The sequence below is a fragment of the Eleutherodactylus coqui genome, chromosome 7, assembly GCF_035609145.1.
Source record: "Eleutherodactylus coqui strain aEleCoq1 chromosome 7, aEleCoq1.hap1, whole genome shotgun sequence".
In the NCBI taxonomy this organism is placed as follows: Eukaryota; Metazoa; Chordata; class Amphibia; order Anura; family Eleutherodactylidae; genus Eleutherodactylus; species Eleutherodactylus coqui.
The window spans coordinates 123,556,924-123,581,192 of NC_089843.1; the positions used below are offsets into that span (position 1 = coordinate 123,556,924).

The 24,269-nt window shown below is 43.7% G+C and overlaps 1 protein-coding gene across 1 annotated transcript in view; it reads left to right on the plus strand.

Moving 5' to 3' along the window:
- Window positions 1–24,269, plus strand: part of LOC136572756 (uncharacterized) — a 105,459-nt gene that overhangs the window by 80,925 nt on the left and 265 nt on the right. The window contains exons 10-23 of the mRNA XM_066573616.1: window positions 452–543; window positions 2,052–2,157; window positions 4,120–4,199; window positions 7,050–7,118; window positions 7,225–7,285; window positions 9,645–9,661; window positions 13,994–14,051; window positions 14,340–14,432; window positions 17,958–18,018; window positions 20,814–20,927; window positions 21,196–21,253; window positions 21,689–21,757; window positions 23,944–24,007; window positions 24,131–24,202. Coding sequence (XP_066429713.1) covers window positions 452–543; window positions 2,052–2,157; window positions 4,120–4,199; window positions 7,050–7,118; window positions 7,225–7,285; window positions 9,645–9,661; window positions 13,994–14,051; window positions 14,340–14,432; window positions 17,958–18,018; window positions 20,814–20,927; window positions 21,196–21,253; window positions 21,689–21,757; window positions 23,944–24,007; window positions 24,131–24,202 — 1,014 coding nt within the window. The remainder of the gene's footprint in view (window positions 1–451; window positions 544–2,051; window positions 2,158–4,119; window positions 4,200–7,049; window positions 7,119–7,224; window positions 7,286–9,644; window positions 9,662–13,993; window positions 14,052–14,339; window positions 14,433–17,957; window positions 18,019–20,813; window positions 20,928–21,195; window positions 21,254–21,688; window positions 21,758–23,943; window positions 24,008–24,130; window positions 24,203–24,269) is intronic.

Sequence of the window (24,269 nt, forward strand, 5' to 3'; positions counted from 1 at the left end):
TCTCTTTTGTGAAAATGGACAAGAATAGGACATGAAGTTTCTTTTTTAAACACCTGGACCATCAGTCCAAGTGAAAAGGTAGCCCTGTGAATAGCCTCATATGCTATTATGGTCCGTGTGCTGCCTGTGGAGCAAATAATGAAGATGGAACAATACCTCTGCAGCGCCACCTATTTTAAAGGTCTGACATTGATTTGAAGGACTGCTGCCATCCAATAGGTGGGGCTGTAGAGGTATAGCTCCATCTTCCTTACTTGCATATATTTTCCAGAGGAGCGTGTATGGCCTTATAAGTCTCCGCACTCACCTCCTAGGTGTCTCCACAGACCTTCTAGGTCTATACCCCACCCTGCCTGCGGAGAACACAGGCAGCAAATGGTCCAAAAATACTTTGTTGTGCATGGGCCATTAAGCATTGCTTACTATGTTTATGTTGTAATGTTTTTGATAGGGATTGCCGGATTACACAAAATGGCTGGCTCACTACTCAACAGTAAAAAGTAAGCCCCAGGTCAAAGCGATCACTTGCAGAGCGTACGCCAGGTAAGGAAACAGTCAAGAATAAAACTTCTCAGAAAAGGCCTAAAGAACGTAATTTGCTTAGCCTGTAAAAAAGAAGGGAGAGAGACGACATGATGGAAACCTTTGTACAGTATAGTAAAAAATAAAATCAAGCACTTTGAAGAATTTGTCGTTTTGCTGCAGGACTCGGCATGCAGTTCCATCTCCGGCAGATATGTAGATGATGAGAGTTGTGATGATTAGATGAACGGTCTTGTCACCGGAGGCCCTAAAAGTGGTTCCCCCCCTTGGCCTATAAAAGGCTCTCGGAGGCTCCTTGTGTGTAGTGACCTCTTCTTCCGCTTGTGTGGAGCTTGTTGACCACTAGACGCCTCTACGACGCAGAGAAGAGATTTCACCCCATTACCAGAGTCTGAGAGGGGCGCATTATTAGGATGTGAGAAGCTGGATGGTCGTATCCATGAATTGTCCCCCACCGGCCGTTCTGACCAGAGTGTTAGGAAGTGTTGGGACCAGTGGATGTGTCAGGGCACACAAGGTGACTGGGCTCAGGATGCCCCCTACAGACCACCAGTAGAGAGGAGCATCTGATCATCCAGCAAGCACAAGCAACTCCAACTGCTTCAATGTCCTCCATCCACAGACAGGTTACACCCCTATGTCTGTCGGAACCATTTCCAGGTGCTTGTATGAGACCATCTTGGATGCCAACTTCGACAGCCTATGAGTTTGCACAATCTAGAGGCTCAGTTACAGCAAATGTAGAGCGGTATGTCTCTGAATGCCCCCTTCCAATCCATATCCAAGTTAGAGGTGGTCCATCAGGGTACTAGAGCCTACTACCCACCTGTATCACATCTTGTAGCCAAGTTAGAGGCGGTACAGCAGGATACGAGAGCCTCCATGCCCGCCCGTATCACATCTTGTATCCAAGCTAGAGGCGGTACAACAGGGTACTAGATCCTCCATGCCCATCCATATCACATCTTGTATCCAAGCTAGAGGCGGTACAACAGGATACTAGAGCCTCCACGCACGCCTGTATCACATCTTGTACCGCTTCTAGCTTGGATACAACAGGGTACTAGAACCTCCATACCTGCTCGTATCACATCTTGTATCCAATCCAGAAGCAATGTAAAAAATACTATTTTACTTAGAGTAGTGGATGCTTGGAACAAACTTTCAGCAGGTGTAGTTGGAAAATCAACAGTAAATGAATTCAGACATGGCTGGAATCAGCCTATATCTGTCCTGAGAGAAAAATAATAGAGGGGCAGACTAGATGGCCCAGGGGGTCTTTTTCTGCGGTCATATTTCTGTCTTTCTGTGATATCTTCCCCCATAATAGTGACATCATTAGTGATCTGTTCCATGCCTTATTATGATTGTAACATGATAAAATATCTGCCGCTACAATAAAGACTTCCATTGGCCATACACTTTGTGACATCTTTAGATTATTAGCCCTTTAACCCATTGTAAGCTAACTTTTTTTTCTCCCCCCCCCCCCTCCCCCTTTTCTTTAGAATTGGAATTATTGGAAACCCTTCAGATGGATATTATGGGAAGACTATTTCCATGACCGTTTCCAACTTTTGGGCTGAGGTCACGATCTCTCAGAGCAAGAAGCTGGTAAAAGGCTCCAGGCACATCCATCATTATGATAATAGTTGTTTTTAATGGGGATAACTTTGCCTTTAATCCCATTTTCCTTTAGCTAAAAGTCAGCGGCCAGGAAATGTTGTTGTGTTCCTCGGTCATCCTCTCATCCCCATCATAAGGAGGATTTTAGTCTAACAAGCATCAGCTAAGTGCAAAATATGCAAATCTGCCCTTTATCAAAGCCCAATGAATCAGCGCCATTATAAATCCCTGAGAGCAGCGGCGACCTCCCGGGGTTGGGGAGGGGGGTGAGGAGTTGACATTGTCTCGGGGTAGAAGATCTGAGACTTGCGGAAGTGAAGTCCTCATTTAGCAATTGCATTCAGTCTGGTTCAAAGCTTACGGCTTAAAGCGGCCTCAAAGTGTAATCAGTGCGAATGGCTTTTTACATGATGACAGAATTGTAATTAGCTTTAATGGCCTCTTCTCCTGCTCTACACGCTGCGCGTTACTTCTCCCCGAGCCGCATCGATCACATTACTTATCATCTTTTGAAATGTGCGTTACTCAGCGGGTTTTATCTCTATTTTACTGCTACCATTACTAAGGTGTCCGTAGTAATTTGTTTGGTTTTTATTGTAGTTTATGCAATTTTAAGTGCAGTTTTCCACATGGAATACGGTAGTCGCTGGGGGTCCTGATTAGAGATAAGCGAGCATACTCGCTAAGGACAATTGCTCGATCGAGCATTGCCCTTAGAGAGTACCTGCCCGCTCGGAAGAAAAGGTTCGGCGGCCGGCACAGGTGAGAGGTGAGTTGCGGCAGTCAGCAGGGGGGAGCGGGGGGAGAGAGAGAGATATCCCCTCCATTCCTCCCCGCTCTCACCCACCGCTCCCTGATCCCAACCAGTGGACCCCAGACGATCACTACTGATGACTTAGCCTGAGGATCAGTCAACAATAACATTTGCCTGGAAAAGCACTTTAAAAGGTGTAACTAGGTGTTCAAAAAACTTTGTCCTTAGCGAGTATCACACGGGGAAATGTGCAGAAAGTAACCATAATTTTTTCAAGATGTGATCTGCCAATAAAGGAGCATTTACTAGATCTTATGAACGCTCTTGCCCAATCATCATCCTATGTAAGTGCATTAAAGGACTTGTGCCAAGTTATGAAGTTTATGATCGATGAGAGTCCAACTGCTGGGATCCCCACCCCCACCTGCTGATATTGAGAATGGGGTCCAGTGGATCCCTGAGTGAATAGGGTTGTGCACGTGCACTACTGCTCCATGTACTTCAATGATCGCCTTCAAAGATTGCTGAGGCGCTTGAACTTGGTAATTTCCAATGCTGTCATTGACGTGACTGACGCAACCTCTGCGCTATTCTCTTGGGTGCTAACTGGACTTCCATTTTTGGGATCGGGTTGGGTCCCAGTGGTTGAAGTGAATGGAGCAGTGGGGCACCAGCGCCACCTCGACTCCATTCACTCAAGGTCTGACTGGAGCCTTGTTCTCGAGATCACTGGGATCCCAGCGGTCAGGCGCCCACCAATCATAAAGCTATCCCCTATCCTGTGGGTAGGGGTTAACTTTATGACTTGGCACAACCCCCTTAACTCTGTACGTAATCGCACTTTCCCTTTGACATATTGTCCCTCTTAATATTATATGAGTGGCGACATCACTGCCCCTTACAAGATCAGTAAATACACTGCGCTATAGGTGCACTCTGCTCTTTCCACTATGTCATTCTCAGCTGGTGATCTCCCTTAAGATCAGCTCAATCCTCTTCTAAAATACTCCGTGCTGTTGGGGATCCCCGCCCTTCCACCAGTCTGTTACATCCCACAAGATCAGAACTCCCCGTTTCTGAAATATTCTGCGCTGCTGAATTAAATGTCTCCCGCCACATACAGCTCTGACCTCGGTAACATTCCCTATTGTTGGTGCTATAATGCAGTTTTAGCATTCTGTTCTTTGTTAAACCAGGTTTTGGTCCCTCATCCCTTAAATGACCCAACTGAGTTCGGAAGTTTGTTGGATCTTCATTACATCAGCAGGAAAGAGGGGTGAGTGCAGGTATCATCACATCTAACTACAGTCTGATCATGCATTGCAATTACCGAACGCATGATCTATTAACCCTTACTTGTAATGCATCAACTCATTACATTGGGGTAAAAATGAAGTACAGCATACAGGGAACGATCACTGCATTAGGAACAGCTACTCAATAACTGATTTTGGGTGATCAGGACTTTTAGACTTCGGAGAATAGATGTGACAAACATGTTCCGTACTCAACTCGCCCCATACGCGATGGAGAAGCGCCATCAGTTGGGGTACATTTTGTGGATAAGCCGGAGCAGATCTCATAGCCCTTTCCAGCATATCCCAAACATGTTCAATGGGGTTATAGTTCAGTGAGTTTGGGGAAGACAGTGTGGAGAATTCATTGTCGTGTTCCTCCAACCACTTTCTAGTGATCCGACCTCGATGCATGGAGTATTGTCCTGTTGATAGATGATACTGCGATCGGGAAAGACTTCCTGAAGGTATGGGTTCAGATGGTCAGTCAGCAGGTCCTTGTAGTGTTCAAGGATTGTGGTATGATGACCAACGGGCCTAGGCCATGCCAGGAAAATGCTCTGCAGACCATGACAATGCCACCTATGTACCTATGAGATACAGCTTCATGCTGTTTATGCCAGATGTGCACATCTGTATGGTTCAGCTAGAAATGGGATTTGTCACTCCAGATGACTTTCTGCCATGTGTCCAAGGTCTATTCACCTCTTTCCTGGCTCATGTGAGGCATTGTTCGAGATGACGCGAGGTCATCAGGGCCACCCTTGTCAGTCTTTCGGATTTTGACGCCCAGTCGACACAAAGTACGCTGATATGGTTATTGTGGGTATTTGTCTAACTTCCCTGCTATTGTATTGCTGGGTCAGTTGGTCCACGACATTGCTGAGATACCAGACTTGCCATGTGTGATCTTCTGTCGGATGTCTGTCCGTGGTTCATCCAGTCTTGGCTCACTCTTAGTACTGTGGTTCAGGAACAGGCGACAAGTGCGACTGTTTCAGAAATGCTGGCACCGCCCCTCCGGGCACCAGCAATCTGCCTGCAGTGAAAGTTACTCAAGTCACCACGTTTACCCATGACTGCCAAATGTTGCCTTATGCTCCAAAGAGGAGAGGTCAGCATTATCTGATAACAGATTGTGATGCGGGCATCAAGTGGTACCACATTGCTGATTGCAAGATGTCACGCGCCAAGCAGTGATTATTCTTTGTAATACCAATGAAGGCCTTTCTGCATACAGAATACTGCAAAGTAATTGTGTGCCCCTACTGGTACAGTAGAGGAATCGACTTGTTACATTGTATCAGTGTAGGCAAGACTCCCCAGAAGCAACACAAAATTCTGTGTTTGCTGAGAAATCCATCAGCCATTCAATGATGGCAAGCAGAGATTTTGCAAATCGTACAGAATGAAAACAAAAAGGGACTGATTTACTTAGACTGGCACAAGCCTCCTAATACACGTGGCACATCTTCAGGAAGTCTATATGCTAAATCTATGAACTGGCATAGAAAGCTAAAGCTATGAACTGGCATAGATTTCTTCTATAATTTACGCCAGCTTCTGGCATACATTATAGTAGATCTGACGGGCTCAAACACTAAATGGCTTAAAATAACAAAAAGTTAGAATTTTTGGTGCAAAAATGCATTGCCACCTAAATTAAGATTTTCTGACACCAGAATGTTTCCACAAACAAACTTGTAAACTCCCCCAGTGTCTGTTCGAAAGCTGCAGAACTTCTAACTATGCAATCGTTAAAGGGGTGTCTCATGATAGATTTTACCTGCCATGCTGACACTCCAACAGCGGCTCATCCTGAAGTGAATGGCAGTGGCTGGTGGCGCATGCACACCATAGGTAACTGCAGGGGGTTGGTGCGTATGTGTGGGCACCCGCTCTTGTTGACTTCAGGCAAAGCCGCTGCTGGGTTTTACATGTCATGCAGACATCTTATCAGAGGCAACCCCTTTCAGCTTTATTTAAATTGGAATGAAGAATTTAAAGGGGTTTTCCAGGAAAATGCTATTGATGATAAATCCTTAAAACTGGTCATCAATAGTTGATCGTCCAGGTCCAGCTATCAGCTGAACTGGCGCCTGCTGTTGGCACCGCAATACATAGGGGTTGGAGCTGCTGTTTCGAACCCAGGTGTGGTGGCGGGCGCTTGTAACTGCAGGTGCAGCTTCAATTCATATAAATTAGACCCTAGCATGCAGTTAGAAGCCAGAGTTGGAGTAGCAGCTTCCGCTCCATACCCCTGTGTATTGTGGCGCTGACAGTGGGCAGCTGATTGGCTGGGGTCTCGAGCAGTCAGCCCCAGCTGAACTATTGATGATGCAATCTAAGGATGGATCATCAATAGTATCTTCCTGGAAAACCCCTTTAAATGAGTTGTGCCAACATGCACAACCTTTTTCAGAATGCCAGGCCCTCTACAATCAGCTGATCAACCCGGCTCCCGCTCTTGGCAAACAGCTGATCTTGCCACGGGAAGTTTCAGCTATCATGACCGTTGCGGCTGGAAGAGAAAATGTAGTATTACAGGGCAGGCGTTCTCACCAGTAGCCTTTCTGTAATTACAAGGACGACACGTGGTCTTCCCGGACTGGTGCTGTTCTTACAAGGTGGTCCTCTATTCCAATCTTAGTGGGGGGTTCCCAAGTGAGGTACCCTACTCTGTTGTTTATGGGAAATGCCATCTTGACACAACCGCTTAAAATATTTACTCAGTTGAAATGTAAATATTTGTGTATTTCTTTATTTGTATCTATATGTATTTTGACAATTTACATTTTGTGCCCCCGCCCCCAAATTCTTCTGACTGGCAGATATCTGGGAGGGCTGAGACTTCTACAAGCCACCTGCAAGAAGTTCTATCAGTATTGCTCTGAGAAGGGGTGAGAATCTTTATATGCAGAACCTGACCTGATGCCTATTAATGAAACCCCCATGGGACTAAATTGTCCTGATGAGGACTTATATCTTTTTATCATTTCTTTTCAGAATTGCTTTGTCGAAACAGAATTTTACCCTGAGGTATAACGTGAATATTCCTCGCCAAGTGGTAAGTGCAAATCATTGATTCGCTATGCTGTAGGTGATCCCTCCTTTCGCTGTCGGCGATCAGAGGGATCAGACAGCACAGAGCTCTCCTGTGATAAGTTCTGGGTGAGGTGGGAGAGTAATGACTCGCTGCAGCCAATCGCTGCGGAAACTGACTGAGGGGTCTTGGTTTTGACTAAGGGCGTACATAGAACTCATGGGACCCCGTAGCAAGAATTAGCCTCCTACCCCCAAATTATATAGATAGCATAACTATAATAAAGCAGACTTATACTTGAGCTTAGCTACTATATCTGTAAATAATGAAGTCACCATATAATAGAGTTCTACACAGTGATAGTGATTGCAGTGAAGTTACCTACAGCGATCACAGGTGATGTCTTCTCTAATTGGTGGCATCCGTTTTAGTTTTTTCTTCTATATCTAGGCCGTGAATAATTCTTCCAGCCATCTCTTGTCCCTATACAGTCTCCCCACCTTGCCACTACCCCAATACCCCTCTCTGTGCTTCCAGTAGTCCTAGTGCCTCCTCTGCGGCCCCTGCAACTCGTAGTCGTCCACCGCGGCCCCTGCAACTCGTAGTCGTCCACCGCGGCCCCTGCAACTCGTAGTCGTCCACCGCGGCCCCTGCAACTCGTAGTCGTCCACCGCGGCCCCTGCAACTCGTAGTCGTCCACCGCGGCCCCTGCGACTCATAGTCGTCCACCGCGGCCCCCGCGACTCGTAGTCGTCCACCACGACTCGTAGTCGTCCCCCGCGGCCCCCGCGACTCGTAGTCGTCCACCACGACTCGTAGTCGTCCCCCGCGGCCCCCACGACTCGTAGTCTTCCCCCGCGGCCCCCGCGACTCGTAGTCGTCCCCCGGCGGCCCCCGCGACTCGTAGTCGGCCCCCGGCGGCCCCCGCGACTCGTAGTCGTCCCCCGGCGGCCCCCGCGACTGGGAGTCGTCCCCCGGCGGCCCCCGCGACTGGGAGTCGTCCCCCGGCGGCCCCAGCGACTGGGAGTCGTCCCCCGGCGGCCCCAGCGACTGGGAGTCGTCCCCCGGCGGCCCCCGCGACTGGGAGTCGTCCCCCGGCGGCCCCGAGTCGGCCCCCGGCGGCCCCCGCGACTCGGAGTCGTCCCCCGCAACTTATGGAGCCCAGTTAGCTCTGTGTCTCTCCCCTTAAGTCTAGCCAGCAGTTTTCACGTAACATAAAGTACTGCTGGTTCAGATGCTGTTATTCTGCACAGGCTGCCTCTTTAAGTATAGTAGAGTTGGAGAAAGAAGGAGTCGTCGGCCTCTGCTTCAAAGCACCTTCTGGACCAGCAGTACGAAGAGTCGTTTTGCTGGCTCAACTTTCGTGGCGGGCCCAGTGACTGAGTGGTGGAACAGGGGGTGGGACCATTTGGCCTGGACCCTCCTGTCATACGGGCCCTGTAGCAGTCTCGTGCTCTACCTTCATTGAAGGCACACCACTTGTTTTGACCACCATTCGATAACCTCTGCTGCCCACTCTGAGTAGAAGTTGATTTTCAGAATCTTATGGTTCTAACAACGCTAGAAAAAGAGCATTGGGGCGGATTGTCTATACTGGTGGGATTTGGGTATTCTTATTCACGCCAAGTCTATTTAAGTATCAATTCTTTTCGGTCAGAGCTTTACCAGGACCATAGACCTACAGATTTGACTATGGAGCAACGATCATTGGTTTCTTTGTGTAGCACCCCTAATGCTCATCCAATAGCGGTGATACCCAAAGATATATTTCCTATGATGCTAATGTTTTTCCCATGTCTAGTCTGTTGCCCCCCTCTACTTATGTATAGCCACTTCCATAGACGTATATGAAACCAAATATGTATTGAAAAAGTCAAGAGGTATTATGTGATTCTTCTAAATGCGAAGCAATGCTTTAAGGGAGACAAGGTGCTCAAAAGTGATTTACACTAGACTATGACACCTGCTGAAATTCAGTGGGTTCCTTAAAATTGTAATTTGGTATAAATTAGTGGGTATCTAACCCACTTGGTCACCAATGCCAATCAGGATAAGAATCCCTTTCCCAGGTCCATGCAGCCTCCTTTCAGCTTTATTTACAGCCAGAAATCCTCTGTCAAATAGATTAAGATGTAAGTGGCCGTTGTCTGGGGGGTTACATGGCCGGTGATAGGGGGTAAATGATCCAGATAGGAGGCTGGGGCACAGGTCACAGGTCTGAGATTTTAGGCTTAGTGCCCTATGTAACGCATATAATTCAGTGATGTAATAAGTGGCAATGCCACAGAAACACAGAGAAATATTCATGATGACAAATACATAAGAACTGAGGAAGTGATAAATGTACAACCATGAAGATCTGATTTCTCTTGTTGTTTTGCAGGGATTAGCGGGAAGCAGGTAATGGAGTTCTCTATTTCTAATTGGTTTTCCTTTACTAGAGATGCTAAATGCCTCGTGTGACATATATGCAAGTGTATAACAGTTCTAATGTTGTGCATGGGGGGCAGTATTATAGTAGTTATATTCTTGTACATAGGGGACAGTATTATAGTAGTTATATGCTTGTACATAGGGGACAGTATTATAGTAGTTATATGCTTGTACATGGGGGGCAGTATTATAGTAGTTATATACTTGTACATAGGAGACAGTATTATAGTAGTTATATTCTTGTACATAGGGAGCAGTATTATAGTAGTTATATTCTTGTACATAGGGGACAGTATTATAGTAGTTATATGCTTGTACATGGGGGACAGTATTATAGTAGTTATATGCTTGTACATGGGGGGCAGTATTATAGTAGTTATATACTTGTACATAGGAGACAGTATTATAGTAGTTATATTCTTGTACATAGGGAGCAGTATTATAGTAGTTATATTCTTGTACATAGGGGACAGTATTATAGTAGTTATATGCTTGTACATGGGGGACAGTATTATAGTAGTTATATGCTTGTACATGGGGGGCAGTATTATAGTAGTTATATTCTTGTATATAGGGGGCAGTATTATAGTAGTTATATTCTTGTACATAGGAGGCAGTATTATAGTAGTTATATTCTTGTACATAGGGGGCAGTATTATAGTAGTTATATTCTTGTACATGGGAGGCAGTATTATAGTAGTTATATTCTTGTACATAGGAGGCAGTGTTATAGTAGTTATATTCTTGTACATAGGAGGCAGTATTATAGTCGTTATATTCTTGTACATAGGGGGCAGTATTATAGTAGTTATATTCTTGTACATAGAGGGCAGTATTATAGTAGTTATATTCTTGTACATAGGGAGCGGTATTATAGTAGTTATATTCTTGTACATAGGGGGCACTATTATAGTAGTTATATTCTTGTACATAGGGAGCGGTATTATAGTAGTTATATTCTTGTACATAGGGAGCAGTATTATAGTAGTTATATTCTTGTACATAGGGGCCAGTATTATAGTAGTTATATTCTTGTACATAGGGGCCAGTATTATAGTAGTTATATTCTTGTACATAGGGGGCAGTATTATAGTAGTTTTATTCTTGTACATAGGGAGCGGTATTATAGTAGTTATATTCTTGTACATAGGGAGCAGTATTATAGTAGTTATATTCTTGTACATAGGGAGCAGTATTATAGTAGTTATATTCTTGTACATAGGGAGCAGTATTATACTAGTTATATTCTTGTACATAGAGGGCGGTATTATAGTAGTTATATTCTTGTACATAGGGGGCGGTATTATAGTAGTTATATTCTTGTACATAGGGGGCGGTATTATAGTAGTTATATTCTTGTACATAGGGGGCGGTATTATAGTAGTTATATTCTTGTACATAGGGGGCGGTATTGTAGTTATATTCTTGTACATAGGAGGCAGCATTATAGTAGTTATATTCTTGTACATAGGAGTAGTATTATAGTAGTTATATTCTTGTACATGAGGAGGCAGTATTATAGTAGTTATATTCTTGTACATAGGAGGTAGTATTATAGTAGTTATATTCTTGTACATGAGGAGGCAGTATTATAGTAGTTATATTCTTGTACATAGGAGGCAGCATTATAGTAGTTATATTCTTGTACATAGGAGATAGTAATATAGTAGTTATATTCTTGTACATAGGGGGCAGTATTATAGTAGTTATATTCTTGTACATAGGGGGCGGTATTATAGTAGTTCTATTCTTGTCCATAGGAGGCAGTATTATAATGGTTATATTCTTGTACATAGGAGTAGTATTATAGTAGTTATATTCTTGTACATAGGAGCAGTATTATAGTAGTTATATTCTTGTACATAGGAGCAGTATTATAATAGTTATATTCTTGTACATAGGAGTAGTATTATAGTAGTTATATTCTTGTACATAGGAGCAGTATTATAGTAGTTATATTCTTGTACATAGGAGCAGTATTATAGTAGTTATATTCTTGTACATAGGAGTAGTATTATAGTAGTTATATTCTTGTACATAGGGGCAGTATTATAGTAGTTATATTCTGGTACATAGGAGTAGTATTATAGTCGTTATATTCTTGTACATAGGGGGCAGTATTATAGTAGTTATATTCTTGTACATAGTGGGCGGTATTATAGTAGTTATATTCTTGTACATGGAGGGCAGTATTATAGTAGTTATATTCTTGTACATAGGAGGCAGTATTATAGTAGTTATATTCTTGTACATAGGAGGCAGTATTATAGCAGTTATATTCTTGTACATAAGAGGCAGTATTATAGCAGTTATATTCTTGTACATAGGGGGCAGTATTATAGTAGTTATATTCTTGCACATAGGGGCAGTATTATAGTAGTTATATTCTTGTACAAAGGAGCAGTATTATAGTAGTTATATTCTTGTATATAGGGGGCAGTATTATAGTAGTTATATTCTTGTATATAGGAGGCAGTATTATAGTAGTTATATTCTTGTACATAGTGGGCAGTATTATAGTAGTTATATTCTTGTACATAGGGGACAGTATTTTAGTAGTTATATTCTTGTACATAGAGGGCAGTATTATAGTAGTTATATTCTTGTGCATAGAGAGCAGTATTATAGTAGTTATATTCTTGTACATAGGGGCAGTATTATAGTAGTTATATTCTTGTACATAGGGGCAGTATTATAGTAGTTATATTCTTGTACATAGGGGGCAGTATAATAGTAGTTATATTCTTGTACATAGGAGCAGTATTATAGTAGTTATATTCTTGTACATAGGGGGCACTATTATAGTAGTTATATTCTTGTACATAGGGAGCAGTATTATAATAGTTATATTCTTGTACATAGGAGGCAGTATTATAGTAGTTATAGTCTTGTACATAGGAGGCAGTATTACAGTAGTTATATTCTTGTACATAGGGGCAGTATTATAGTAGTTATATTCTTGTACATAGGAGGCAGTATTATAGTAGTTATATTCTTGTACATAGGGGGCAGTATTATAGTAGTTATATTCTTGTACATAGGGGGCAGTATTATAGTAGTTATATTCTTGTACATAGGAGGCAGTATTATAGTAGTTATATTCTTGTGCATAGAGAGCAGTATTATAGTAGTTATATTCTTGTACATAGGGGCAGTATTATAGTAGTTATATTCTTGTACATAGGGGCAGTATTATAGTAGTTATATTCTTGTACATAGGGGGCAGTATAATAGTAGTTATATTCTTGTACATAGGAGCAGTATTATAGTAGTTATATTCTTGTACATAGGGGGCACTATTATAGTAGTTATATTCTTGTACATAGGGAGCAGTATTATAATAGTTATATTCTTGTACATAGGAGGCAGTATTATAGTAGTTATAGTCTTGTACATAGGAGGCAGTATTACAGTAGTTATATTCTTGTACATAGGGGCAGTATTATAGTAGTTATATTCTTGTACATAGGAGGCAGTATTATAGTAGTTATATTCTTGTACATAGGGGGCAGTATTATAGTAGTTATATTCTTGTACATAGGGGGCAGTATTATAGTAGTTATATTCTTGTACATAGGAGGCAGTATTATAGTAGTTAAATGTTTGCTGCTGTATGAGCTATGGTAATACTCCAGATTTGTTGTGTTTTGTGGTCTGATGTTTTCCTGGAACATGATTTTTTTTTCTATTATTGTTTCTCTTTTCTGTAATTGAACATTTTTTTACTGTCTGACTGAGAACTTTATTTGTTTTCCTCTTTCTCCCTCATGTTTTTGTTTCTCTGTTGTCCATTGTAATTTCCTATTTCCATGTAAAATAATCTGATTCAGTTTTTTTTTCTTCACAATTTGAGAAACTTTTTCCCATTTTCTGTGTAAATGAAGCAGCGGCCGCCGGTCGCTGCTCGTCTCCTCTGCACATTATGAGGGAGTTTATGGCAGCTGTAGATGGAGGCTTGTAAATTGGTGTTTATCATACAATGTGTCGTCTTCTAGCTGAAATGTGCTGCGCAGTCACTTCGGTTCTGCCTCTCTAGCCCCTTCACTGTGTGTTCGTAGCCGCACGGAGTAATTTACCGTCACTTCTGCAAGTAGCAGCAACACATTCATGAGCGCTCTCACTGTCAAAGGGTATTTAATTTTAATAGTGCTCAGATTGGATCATTTCCGGGGACGGATGGAAGCAGTTACTTAAAATGCGCTGCCTGCAACATCCTATCTCCAGCAAATGACACCTGTTACTCGTATTCACATATGAATTCTATTATCTGGAGGAATATTTTAACTTTATGTCTTTCAGTGCCATCGTATCGGCAACTCTGAAATGTCTCATGAAATTCTACAATCTAACGGATGATGTAAGTGACTTTCAGTAGATGGTATTACACATGAAAGGGATAAGATAAATGGTTCAGTAGAGAGTATCACACATTATAAGGATTAGATACATGGTACTTTCAGACACAGGGGAGGCTTAGATGTCGGTGCGTAACAGCCAGTATCAAACATGATAGGCTCACGTACTGTGGCTTAGCCGGGGGTGTGGTGGTGATTGAGCAGGGGTGTGGTCTCCTTAGTCAGGGGTGGGGCTTAGCTTTAGCAATATTTTGGGACCGTTTAGTGAGGATATGTTCTCTCTCTTGTAGGATCTCCCAAAGTCAATACAACCAAATTTTATTCTTGATGTGGAGAAAGAAGAACTATTTATAACGGCCGGACTTCAGGACCGTGTAGTTCAGGTGAAGATCTAAAGAACTTGGAAAATATCTTTTTTCTTTGACTTTGAATACTAGATCACAGGTTGTTACTTATATGAAGGTCGTACCAAAAGTAATGCAAAAGCGCTCAGAACTTTTTCTTTTATTAAATAACCTAAGTCGTTGAATTTGCACTTGTTGGTAGGGAAACTCTTCAGCCATAGAAAGGTACTACTCAACACAGTCTCCATCTCAAGTGATTCTTTTGTGCCATCATTGAACCCAACTCACGGATCCTCTTTGAAAAGAAACTAGACGTGCGCCGTTGTACCGACTCCTTCATTGCCATTTTCACTTTGTCTGTGTTTTGAGATCTTTGTACCTGAAGACTGTGTCTTTCTTTGGACCAAACAGTTGGAAGTCGGAGGGCACTGGATCTGGCTTTTACAGTGTATGAGGCACCAGCAACCAGTCCAATGTGCCTATCTCCTGATTTGTTGGCAGAAATGTGTGTAGTTGCACACCGTAATGGTGAATTCAGATTCTTGTTCATTGTCTTCCTCCTTCTGGCTTCTCTAAGCTTATTCATTGTCTCCAAGTACTGCGCTGCTAATCCTGGGATAAGCCAGCCATGTGCAGCGCGGATTGCCCGGCCATAGCATGTCCATTCTTTTTTTTTCTGTTGCGGCCGCGCTCTCCTCTATGGGAGCACCCGCTGCAATGGAGAAGCATGTGGCCAAGCCGCTCACAAACCCGTATCTAAGTGCCGCGGGTTTTGAAGTGGCGCTTTCCCGGCGGTAATCTCGCGTTTTTTCACTGCGGCCAAACCGCAAGATTTCCGCCAGAAAACCAACATGTGGGAACCCAGCCTTAGGCTTTGAGGATGAGGCGTGACTCTATTCCTTGGATCGATTCTTCATTCCTGGATAATAAAGATGTGCGCATGTTTTATTGGGTCACCAGATCAAAAGAAAATGTGTCCATATTGACTTTAGAATCTTACAGCAGATCAGAGCAGATTTTTACTCTTCTTTCCTCTAAATCAAATGTCCACTGCCGAGGTACCCACTTTGCACACACTTTCCGATACCCCAAAGGCCCATTTAAACTGGACGAATGTCCGGCAAACGATGCCCAGCACTCGTCCCTGCACATACTCACTGTCATGCTGCCGCACGGGAGCTGGTATCGCTGGCTCACAGCGGGGCAGCTGGAGGTGATTTCTCTCCTCACGCTCCCCCGCCCTTCTCCATTGACTAAATATAGCGGGCGTTCAATGCTGAGCGACTGCAATTAACACTGGACGATGAGCTGATCGCTGATCATTCAGTGTAAATTGCAGCTGTTCAGTATTGAGCGGCCGATATGTTAAGTCAATGGAGAAGAGCGGGGGAGCGTGAGGAGAGAGATCTCCTGAAGCCTCCTCACTGGCCGCTCTGTGAGCGAGCCAGCAATACTAGCTCCTGTGCAGCAGCACGGGAGCAAGTGTATGCGGGGATGAGTGTCGGGCATCGTTTGCCTGACAGTCGTCCCATCTAAATGGGCATTTAGTCTTGACTGTCTTCTGTACCTCATTATGACCAAAATCCAATTATGCATCAAGCTGGCAGATTGTGACTCGTCTCTACACACAAATAATTTCATCCACTCACTGACGATTCATGGCAGTGGACACATTTCATGGGCTCCCGCTGCGTGGTTTATCTTTAATGCTGGTTTTCCATTTTTTTCTTTAACTGTATCTTTATTGGAATTATTTTATATATACAATATGCATGAGAATTGCGCAAGAAAAATTGTCATGCCGATACAATAAGTGATCTCAGCAATAGACCAGAAGACTCTGGGGGTCCCTTCCAACTCTACCATTCTATGATAAGCCAGGTGTAAGTAAGCAAGAAAACATAATAATAAAACATGAACCAGAAAAATACGGGGAAGACCTTACACAAGAAAAAGACAAGACCTCCTAGATCACGGAGAATCCAGTAGGTATCCAATTGATCCCAGACAGTGGAGAACAGGTCATGTTTATTCCGATTAAGAGGAGTATATAGTCTAAAAAAAACTCAGAAATGGACGGCGAAGATGAATGTTTCCAGCAGCTTGTAATCAGACGCAGAAATAGGAATATCGAGCCTAAACATTTGATGGTTGACCTGACGAAACTCACAAAATGGGATGGTCACAGAAAATATGTAACGCATATTCTACTGAACTACCGCACCTCCAGCAAGTGGATGGAACTGCTGGGCCAAGTCTATGAAGAAGCTCAGATGAGTGATACCCGAGGAAGAGCAACTTATATTCATTCTCTATATTAGTCAGGTATAAAGAGGGTTTAGTAGCTCGTTTCCAAATAACACCATCAGTTAAAACGTCCCGTAGATATTCTTCCCACTTTGTCCTATGAGTGTATATGGGACTTTAGGGGAGGACTAATTAGTATCTTATATAAGGAAGAAATGGGACCTCTTGTAGAAACCACAGATCCACACAAGCTTTCAGAAGATGTATAGTGAGAGACCTGAATGCCACCAAATGCAGAGGTTGCAAATTGCTGGATTTGGACATAGTGATAGTAACTATACCACGGCAATTGATGTTTAGATTGCAAATCTGGAAACAAGAGCAAAGTCCTAGTGACCGTATTTGCAATATCAGCAACACAAACAAGGGCCTTTGGCTCCAACAAAGTAGAAGTGAGGCTATCTAGGGGGCCTGGGAGAAATAAAATTAGCATCAGTAGAGAATTGGGGGACGTGACGTTAAACTGCCTTATACAAATCTTCCAGACATCTCATAGAAGATCCATAGGTCCCAGATGTTCACGAGATGGGGGGGTCATAGGGGTTTTTTCATAAAAGGGAATTGGGGTCTACAGCAGCCAGCCACAGTTTTACTATTTCCATCAATTGTGGCACGCTAGGAAGTATAACCAAGCCCGGACTCTGAAGTTGGGAGACCCATTAATAATATAGGACGTTAGGAACTAGTAGGCCTCCTTTTTCCTTACTAGATAGCAGGAGCAATTTGGCTACTGTGTGCCCAACCGGATAGACCTCATGATGGTCTCCCCTTCTTTTAAACCTCTTCATCCGGCTGAACATTTTGCTCTTGTCAGTGGTGTCCTCTCCACCAATATTCTGTAGATGTTGGACGCCTGCACCCTTCCTTCATTAAGAACTCAATGACGGCACATTGTTTCTCCTTGGAATCCGTTATTTACCAGCAGTGAAGAAGGGTTCTATGATATACTACAGAGAAAGACCTGCAACATGCAGTTTGAATGAACTATATCATTTAATAAAATAAGTTTTGACCACTTCTGCATTACTTTCAGTTTGACCCTCATGTAATATCGCTTAGTCGGTGGTATAGGCGCTGTTGTTGGTGTTCTCTTTCATTTAGACCAGTGTGGTGATTCTGAAGTTCTGTGTCATGTATGTAATAGGATATAGTAATACAGGATTTACTATACTAGTCCGACATTAGTACATCGGGGACAGTATTGTATAATGTACATTCCTTTATAATGGCGGTATATACGTTTTTTGTTTTATTAAGGTCTATGAAGGTCTTATTTACATGGACTTCAGCAGATCCATCATGGAGGAGCAGGGTTATGGTGAGTGTGATATGTATGTAAACCAGGATTATCTTACTGTCTTTTGCCTTGATTTGCCTCTCCTGTCATATTTATGTATCACCCAGCTGCTGTCATTATACGAGGGCCTCCTTTACAAATGGGTTTAGTGCTATACTCTGTGCTGGCTTCCTTTTTATGCCCCGCTCCCACTTCTATAGATTTCTCTAGATCAGACACACTTTGCAGGTGCAGTTCCCACTGCCCAGACCCGCTATTTCTCATTACCCTGTAATAGGTATCCTTTGTTCCCAGGACCCCCAGGACCTCATATCGGCGCTGTACTCCCACCTTATCTCACTACGAGCCTCTCATGATATACCCTCTGCCTTATTAAAATGAAGGGCACCGATACTGACTCTAAGAGACAATATGTTCCAAGAGCTTTTAGGATCTCCTCTATATGTATCCCCAGCAGCCAATAATAAAATGATCCAGCTGTATATGGTGTATCTGTGTTATCTCACTCCAGCAAGATTGTATAAAATGGTCAGAATACAGTCTACAAACTGCATTAGGTGTTCCTGCGAGTATTCCGATTTTTGGCACATGATGTGGGAATGTCCTGTTATTGAAAGTTTCTGGGGGGAGGTCACGGGTTTCCTCTCTGAACTTGTGGGCGTCCCTGTTCCACCGAGCCCAGAGATTTGCCTATTTGGAATATTAGATGAAGAAAGCTGGCAACACCATATAAAAAGTTTTCTTCGGGAATCATTGTTCCTTGCTAGAAAAACGATTGCACTGCGGTGGATGGATCGTAAGAACCCCTCACTCTCAATGTGGAGGAAGCTGGTCAATTCGGTGGTGCCATATAATTATATAGTCTATAAGGGACGTAAGTGTCCTGAGAAGTTTGATAAAGTGTGGGGTCTGTGGTGTGACTCCCCCCTCACGTTATATTCACCACAATTAATGTCTTCATCTATTCTGGAGCTCAGGCGTGCCCCCTAGTGGATACACCTTCTGGAGCGGGACCTGTGTTCTCTGAGATTTGGCCTACTTATCTGATCAGACTTTAAAGCATTAATTTGTTATTTTTGATGTATGAGGGTGACTGAACCTCCCTACAATCTAATTATACAGTGAAGTGTATTATATATGTGCTGCACCGGTCTATGACTGTATGTTCCTTATGGTACCTAATTTTCAATAAAACGAGTTTGAAAGAAAAACAAAATATATATATATTTTGCACTGATAGGCAGTCTGTCTGTATTCTGCTTCTGCAGAAATCAGCAAGCTAACATCATATCCACACTAGTACAGTTCAGTGAATATATACTGCACGAGAACCAAGCTCATAACATAAATGCAGCACCAGGACCAAGCTCATAACATAAATGCAGCACCAGGACCAAGCTCATAACATAAATGCAGCACCAGGACCAAGCTCATAGCATAAATGCAGCCCCGGAACCAAGCTCATAGCATAAATGCAGCCCCGGAACCAAGCTCATAGCATAAATGCAGCCCCGGAACCAAGCTCATAGCATAAATACAGCCCCGGAACCAAGCTCATAGCATAAATGCAGCCCCGGAACCAAGCTCATAGCATAAATGCAGCCCCGGAACCAAGCTCATGGCATAAATGCAGCCCCGGAACCAAGCTCATGGCATAAATGCAGCCCCGGAACCAAGCTCATGGCATAAATGCAGCCCCGGAACCAAGCTCATGGCATAAATGCAGCCCCGGAACCAAGCTCATGGCATAAATGCAGCCCCGGAACCAAGCTCATGGCATAAATGCAGCCCCGGAACCAAGCTCATGGCATAAATGCAGCCCCGGAACCAAGCTCATGGCATAAATGCAGCCCCGGAACCAAGCTCATGGCATAAATGCAGCCCCGGAACCAAGCTCATGGCATAAATGCAGCCCCGGAACCAAGCTCATGGCATAAATGCAGCCCCGGAACCAAGCTCATGGCATAAATGCAGCCCCGGAACCAAGCTCATGGCATAAATGCAGCCCCGGAACCAAGCTCATGGCATAAATGCAGCCCCGGAACCAAGCTCATGGCATAAATGCAGCCCCGGAACCAAGCTCATGGCATAAATGCAGCCCCGGAACCAAGCTCATGGCATAAATGCAGCCCCGGAACCAAGCTCATGGCATAAATGCAGCCCCGGAACCAAGCTCATGGCATAAATGCAGCAGCGGAACCAAGCTCATGGCATAAATGCAGCACCCGAACCAAGCTCATGGCATAAATGCAGTACCCGAACCAAGCTCATGGCATAAATGCAGCACCCGAACCAAGCTCATGGCATAAATGCAGCACCAGAACCAAGCTCCTGGCATAAATGCAGCACCAGAACCAAGTCAACAATAGAAGTACAGGAAAAAAAACCAAGCTCCTACCATAAATACAGTAGCAGAACTAAGTAATTATTTTGCAGGAACGCTGATGGGCAGACAACAGCTGCTCAGAACATCAGCGAGAAAGAGACAGATCTAGGAGGACGATATTGCTGCACGGAAGAAGAAAATCATCTGGCTGGGCAGACCTAAGGGGGAGATTGGCCCCATCCTATATCTACCACATGCACCCCTACAAGCTGGTGGCTGCCGACCTCTGCTACCGCATGGGTCACACATAGATAGTCGGCCATGGTTATACTTTGCCTATTGGCTGTGGTCATTGGTACCATCTAGCATCACATGACATGCTGCCATTGTTGCTACATTGTCTCCTACAACTTCTGCAGTGAAGTCGCCTCTTGCTGTTTCCATCATTCAGTTCCTAAACTACAGGTGTGGATGTTCCCTTCTTTCACAGGAAATTACGTCCACATGGACATGAGCTGTGCGCCACCATTCTGGCTCGCGTATCTGCGGGATCCAAGTGACTCCGGTTTAATCCATAATAATGTCCGACAACGATGGCTGAATGGTGAGAAGATCAATTGTTCTCTGGCTGGTGTATCTAATCTTATGTCTGGCTTTATCTAGATCAGTGACTTCAGTCCTCACGACCCCCAACAGGTGATGCCTTGAGGATCTTCTTTAGGGAGAACCCCTGTGGCAATGTCTGAGGCACCGATAATAACTATATCATCTGTGCAATACTGAGGAGATCTTGAAGACATGGCCTGTTGGGGGTCCCGAGGACTGGAGTTGGGGAGCTCTAATCTACTGTATGTTCTCTCTCTCTCCGGCAGGTGATCCTGAGGTTATTGAGGCCATGACCATATTTGCTGAACTGACAGATAAAGCAAAGTGAGAGGTTTACCCCCCAGCTGTCCCCCGGGTGTAGTTTAATGGCCCTTTTACACACAACGACAAATGCATGATTCTAGTTTTCTTGAGCGAACGATTGTGTGATGTCATCACCAGCTTGTGCAGACCATTTAGACAGGCAGATCATCGTTGAGAATCGTTCGCCTCTCGTTCAGTGTTCCAAATTCCTATGTATTAACTGCGATGAGAAGTGAACGAACCAACGATGATTTTTGTGCCGGCTGAAACTGAATGACGAATGGAAAGTAAATGATTCTCATTCGTCGTTGGCTCGTGTTTAAACTGGAACTATTCACTTTGGTTTGTTTTAACAGGTTTTTTTTACGATAAAATGTTCCGTCTAAACGCACCTTAATCTGCTGAGACTCGGCGTTTGTTTGCATTACTGATGGGTGAAATGTGTCCTTTTTTCAGAATCGCCATAGAGGAGAAAAACTGGAATGAGCTGGCAGAATTGATGAACAGGAATCTATCACTGAGGAGGTAACTGAGAAGCCAGCAGTAAATTCGCATTGGCGGTTTTTAAAAATTTTTTTGTGTGTCCTGAAAAATCAGGCCGATTTTTTTTTTTTTTTTTTGTTTGTTTTTTTTTTTTTGTTTTGGGTTTTTTTGGGTTTTTTTTTCCGTGTTTGTTTGTTTGTTTTGTTTTGTTTTTTTATTAAAAAAATTCATTCAACGTATTACGTTTCTGTGAATTTGTTTATTTTTTTTCATGATTTTCATCCAATCTTTACATGCTTAGGGCTATTTCATACAAGCATACGCGATTTTTGGTCCGCCATGTCACGGCCACAGCGCAACCGAAAATTGCGTGAACGAAAGGCAGCCGTGACCAAGTCACGGCTGCATCTCCCATATGTGTACCCATTCAGAATTCCCTGCTTGGGCTCCTATACGCCGAATCCGAGATACCGTCGGGCAGGGGGAGACAGTTTAGCTCTGCTAAACTACCACCCCCTCTCTGCCCCTTACCGGCTGCCAGTAATGGGGAGGAGGCGGGACAGGGCCGGAGCCTAGCAACTAGCTTCCGCCCCCTCCCATTGCAAACAGCCGGCAAGGACCGGAGAGGAGAAGGGAAGAGGGTGGGAGTTTAGCAGAGCCACTGCTAAACTCCCCCCACCTCCCTTCTCTGGCAGCTCCCATTGGAGTCTATGGGAGCCGCCACCATATTCCGGCCAACAGATGGCTCCTGAACTATCTTTTCTGGTCAGCGTAAAAACACCCAACTGGAATATGAACCAGTATGAACCAATGCATCAGATGGGCAGCGTATATTGCGCTCTTGTGAATAAAGCCTTAACCCTTTCCAATCCACTGTCTGACATCTGAAGACATTCTGATTGAAGGCTGTACAGCTCTGATGTCGGAAGACGTCCGGCAGGGTATTCTTACTGTATAATACTGGCCACTCTGTTGTCGGGGGCCTCTCCAGCATGTCCCATACCGCAATACTGGCTCTAGCCAGCAGATGGCGCCATTGTATAATGGCAGAAAGAGAAAGCCCCCTAGGAAACCCTGAATCCAAAATTGGATTGCAAAGGGTTAAAAAGAAAAAAAGCACGATGAGACAAATGATGTAATTAAAGGTTCTATACACATTTTTTTATAGATGCCATGGTTGCATGCGATGAAAACGGATCACGATCGCATCAAACTAGTGCAACTTTTTTTTTTCTCTTTAATCCCACCCATATGCTTGAATGTGTGATTGATTTTTTTTTTTTAAATCGGAAATCGCAACAAAATAGGTTATGCTATTTTTTTATTTTCTTGCTCTGTTCGTCCAATTAAATAACAGAAAAATGTGCATGAATATACGCTTATTGGACAGAAAATCGCCTGTGTAAATACACCTTAAGGGTGGACTCATACTGCCGTAGGCGCAACTACACTCAGCAGTACGGAGTGTAGCTGCCCCTGAACGAGGGAGACTTTTTCTCCATCGCTGGCAATTCAAACTCTGCGCCAGACCGCAGGAGTTTGAAAACATAGGCCTGAAATCAGCGACTGCCCGTTTTTTGTTTTTTTCCCCTGCACCATGTATTCACAATGTGCGGGGAATAGAGGGCAGGTCCTATATTTTTCCGATCTTACAAATCACAGCCGGGAAAAGAGGTGGTGAAGACGAAACCACTGAAATCCCATGGAGACCTATTGTTTCGTTTTGTCCCGGTATACAGCTGTGATTATCACGGCCGCGTATCAGGCCTGTGTCACACAAACGTTCGCAATACACAGTGAATAGAACCCATTGATTTCAATGGGTTTGTTCATATAAGCGTATTTCGCAGCATGTTCTATTTTCCTGTGTATTTGCGAAGGAAAATAATCCATTGAGCGAATTACACTAATACGTAACGCCCATTGTGCAAATGTGGCCTTAGGCTATATGTACACGCACTGAAAAAAAAGATTCCCTGGTGCAAATCAGATCAAACCGCACACGGACAACAATGGGACATGCTGCAATTTTTTTTTTCTTTAAACTCGGAATTTCCATATGAGTAAAAGAGATCCCATGTGCATCCGCCCATTCAATGTGGCGCTATTTCTGTCCGGAATATTCCTTTTTGACAATAGACGGAAAATCAGTTCATATGTTATCAGAGCAATCATTGCTAGTATCGGAATATCGTCCATTATTACTTGATCATTACCTTGTCTTGCAGATCAATCTTCACTGATGCATGCCTCGGTTCGGGAAACCTAAAGATGATAGAAATCGCTCAACAGGTAACATCCTAGAGAAACTGCAATGACTCGAATTCCTGCTGGATCCAGCTTTAGGACTTTGTCGCCACTATGTGGCCAATAGTGATCATTACAACAGTTAATTCTGCAATGCATCTTTCGCAGCACGGATGCGCAGTGAAGTTACCAGGAAGTGGCGGTGCAGTGATCGGTTTGTGCTTTGACCCCCAAAAGCTGGTATGTCTTATTTTATATGTTGGAATAGTATTCTATTATTATGCAGTCCTTTTGCTCTAAACTGAAC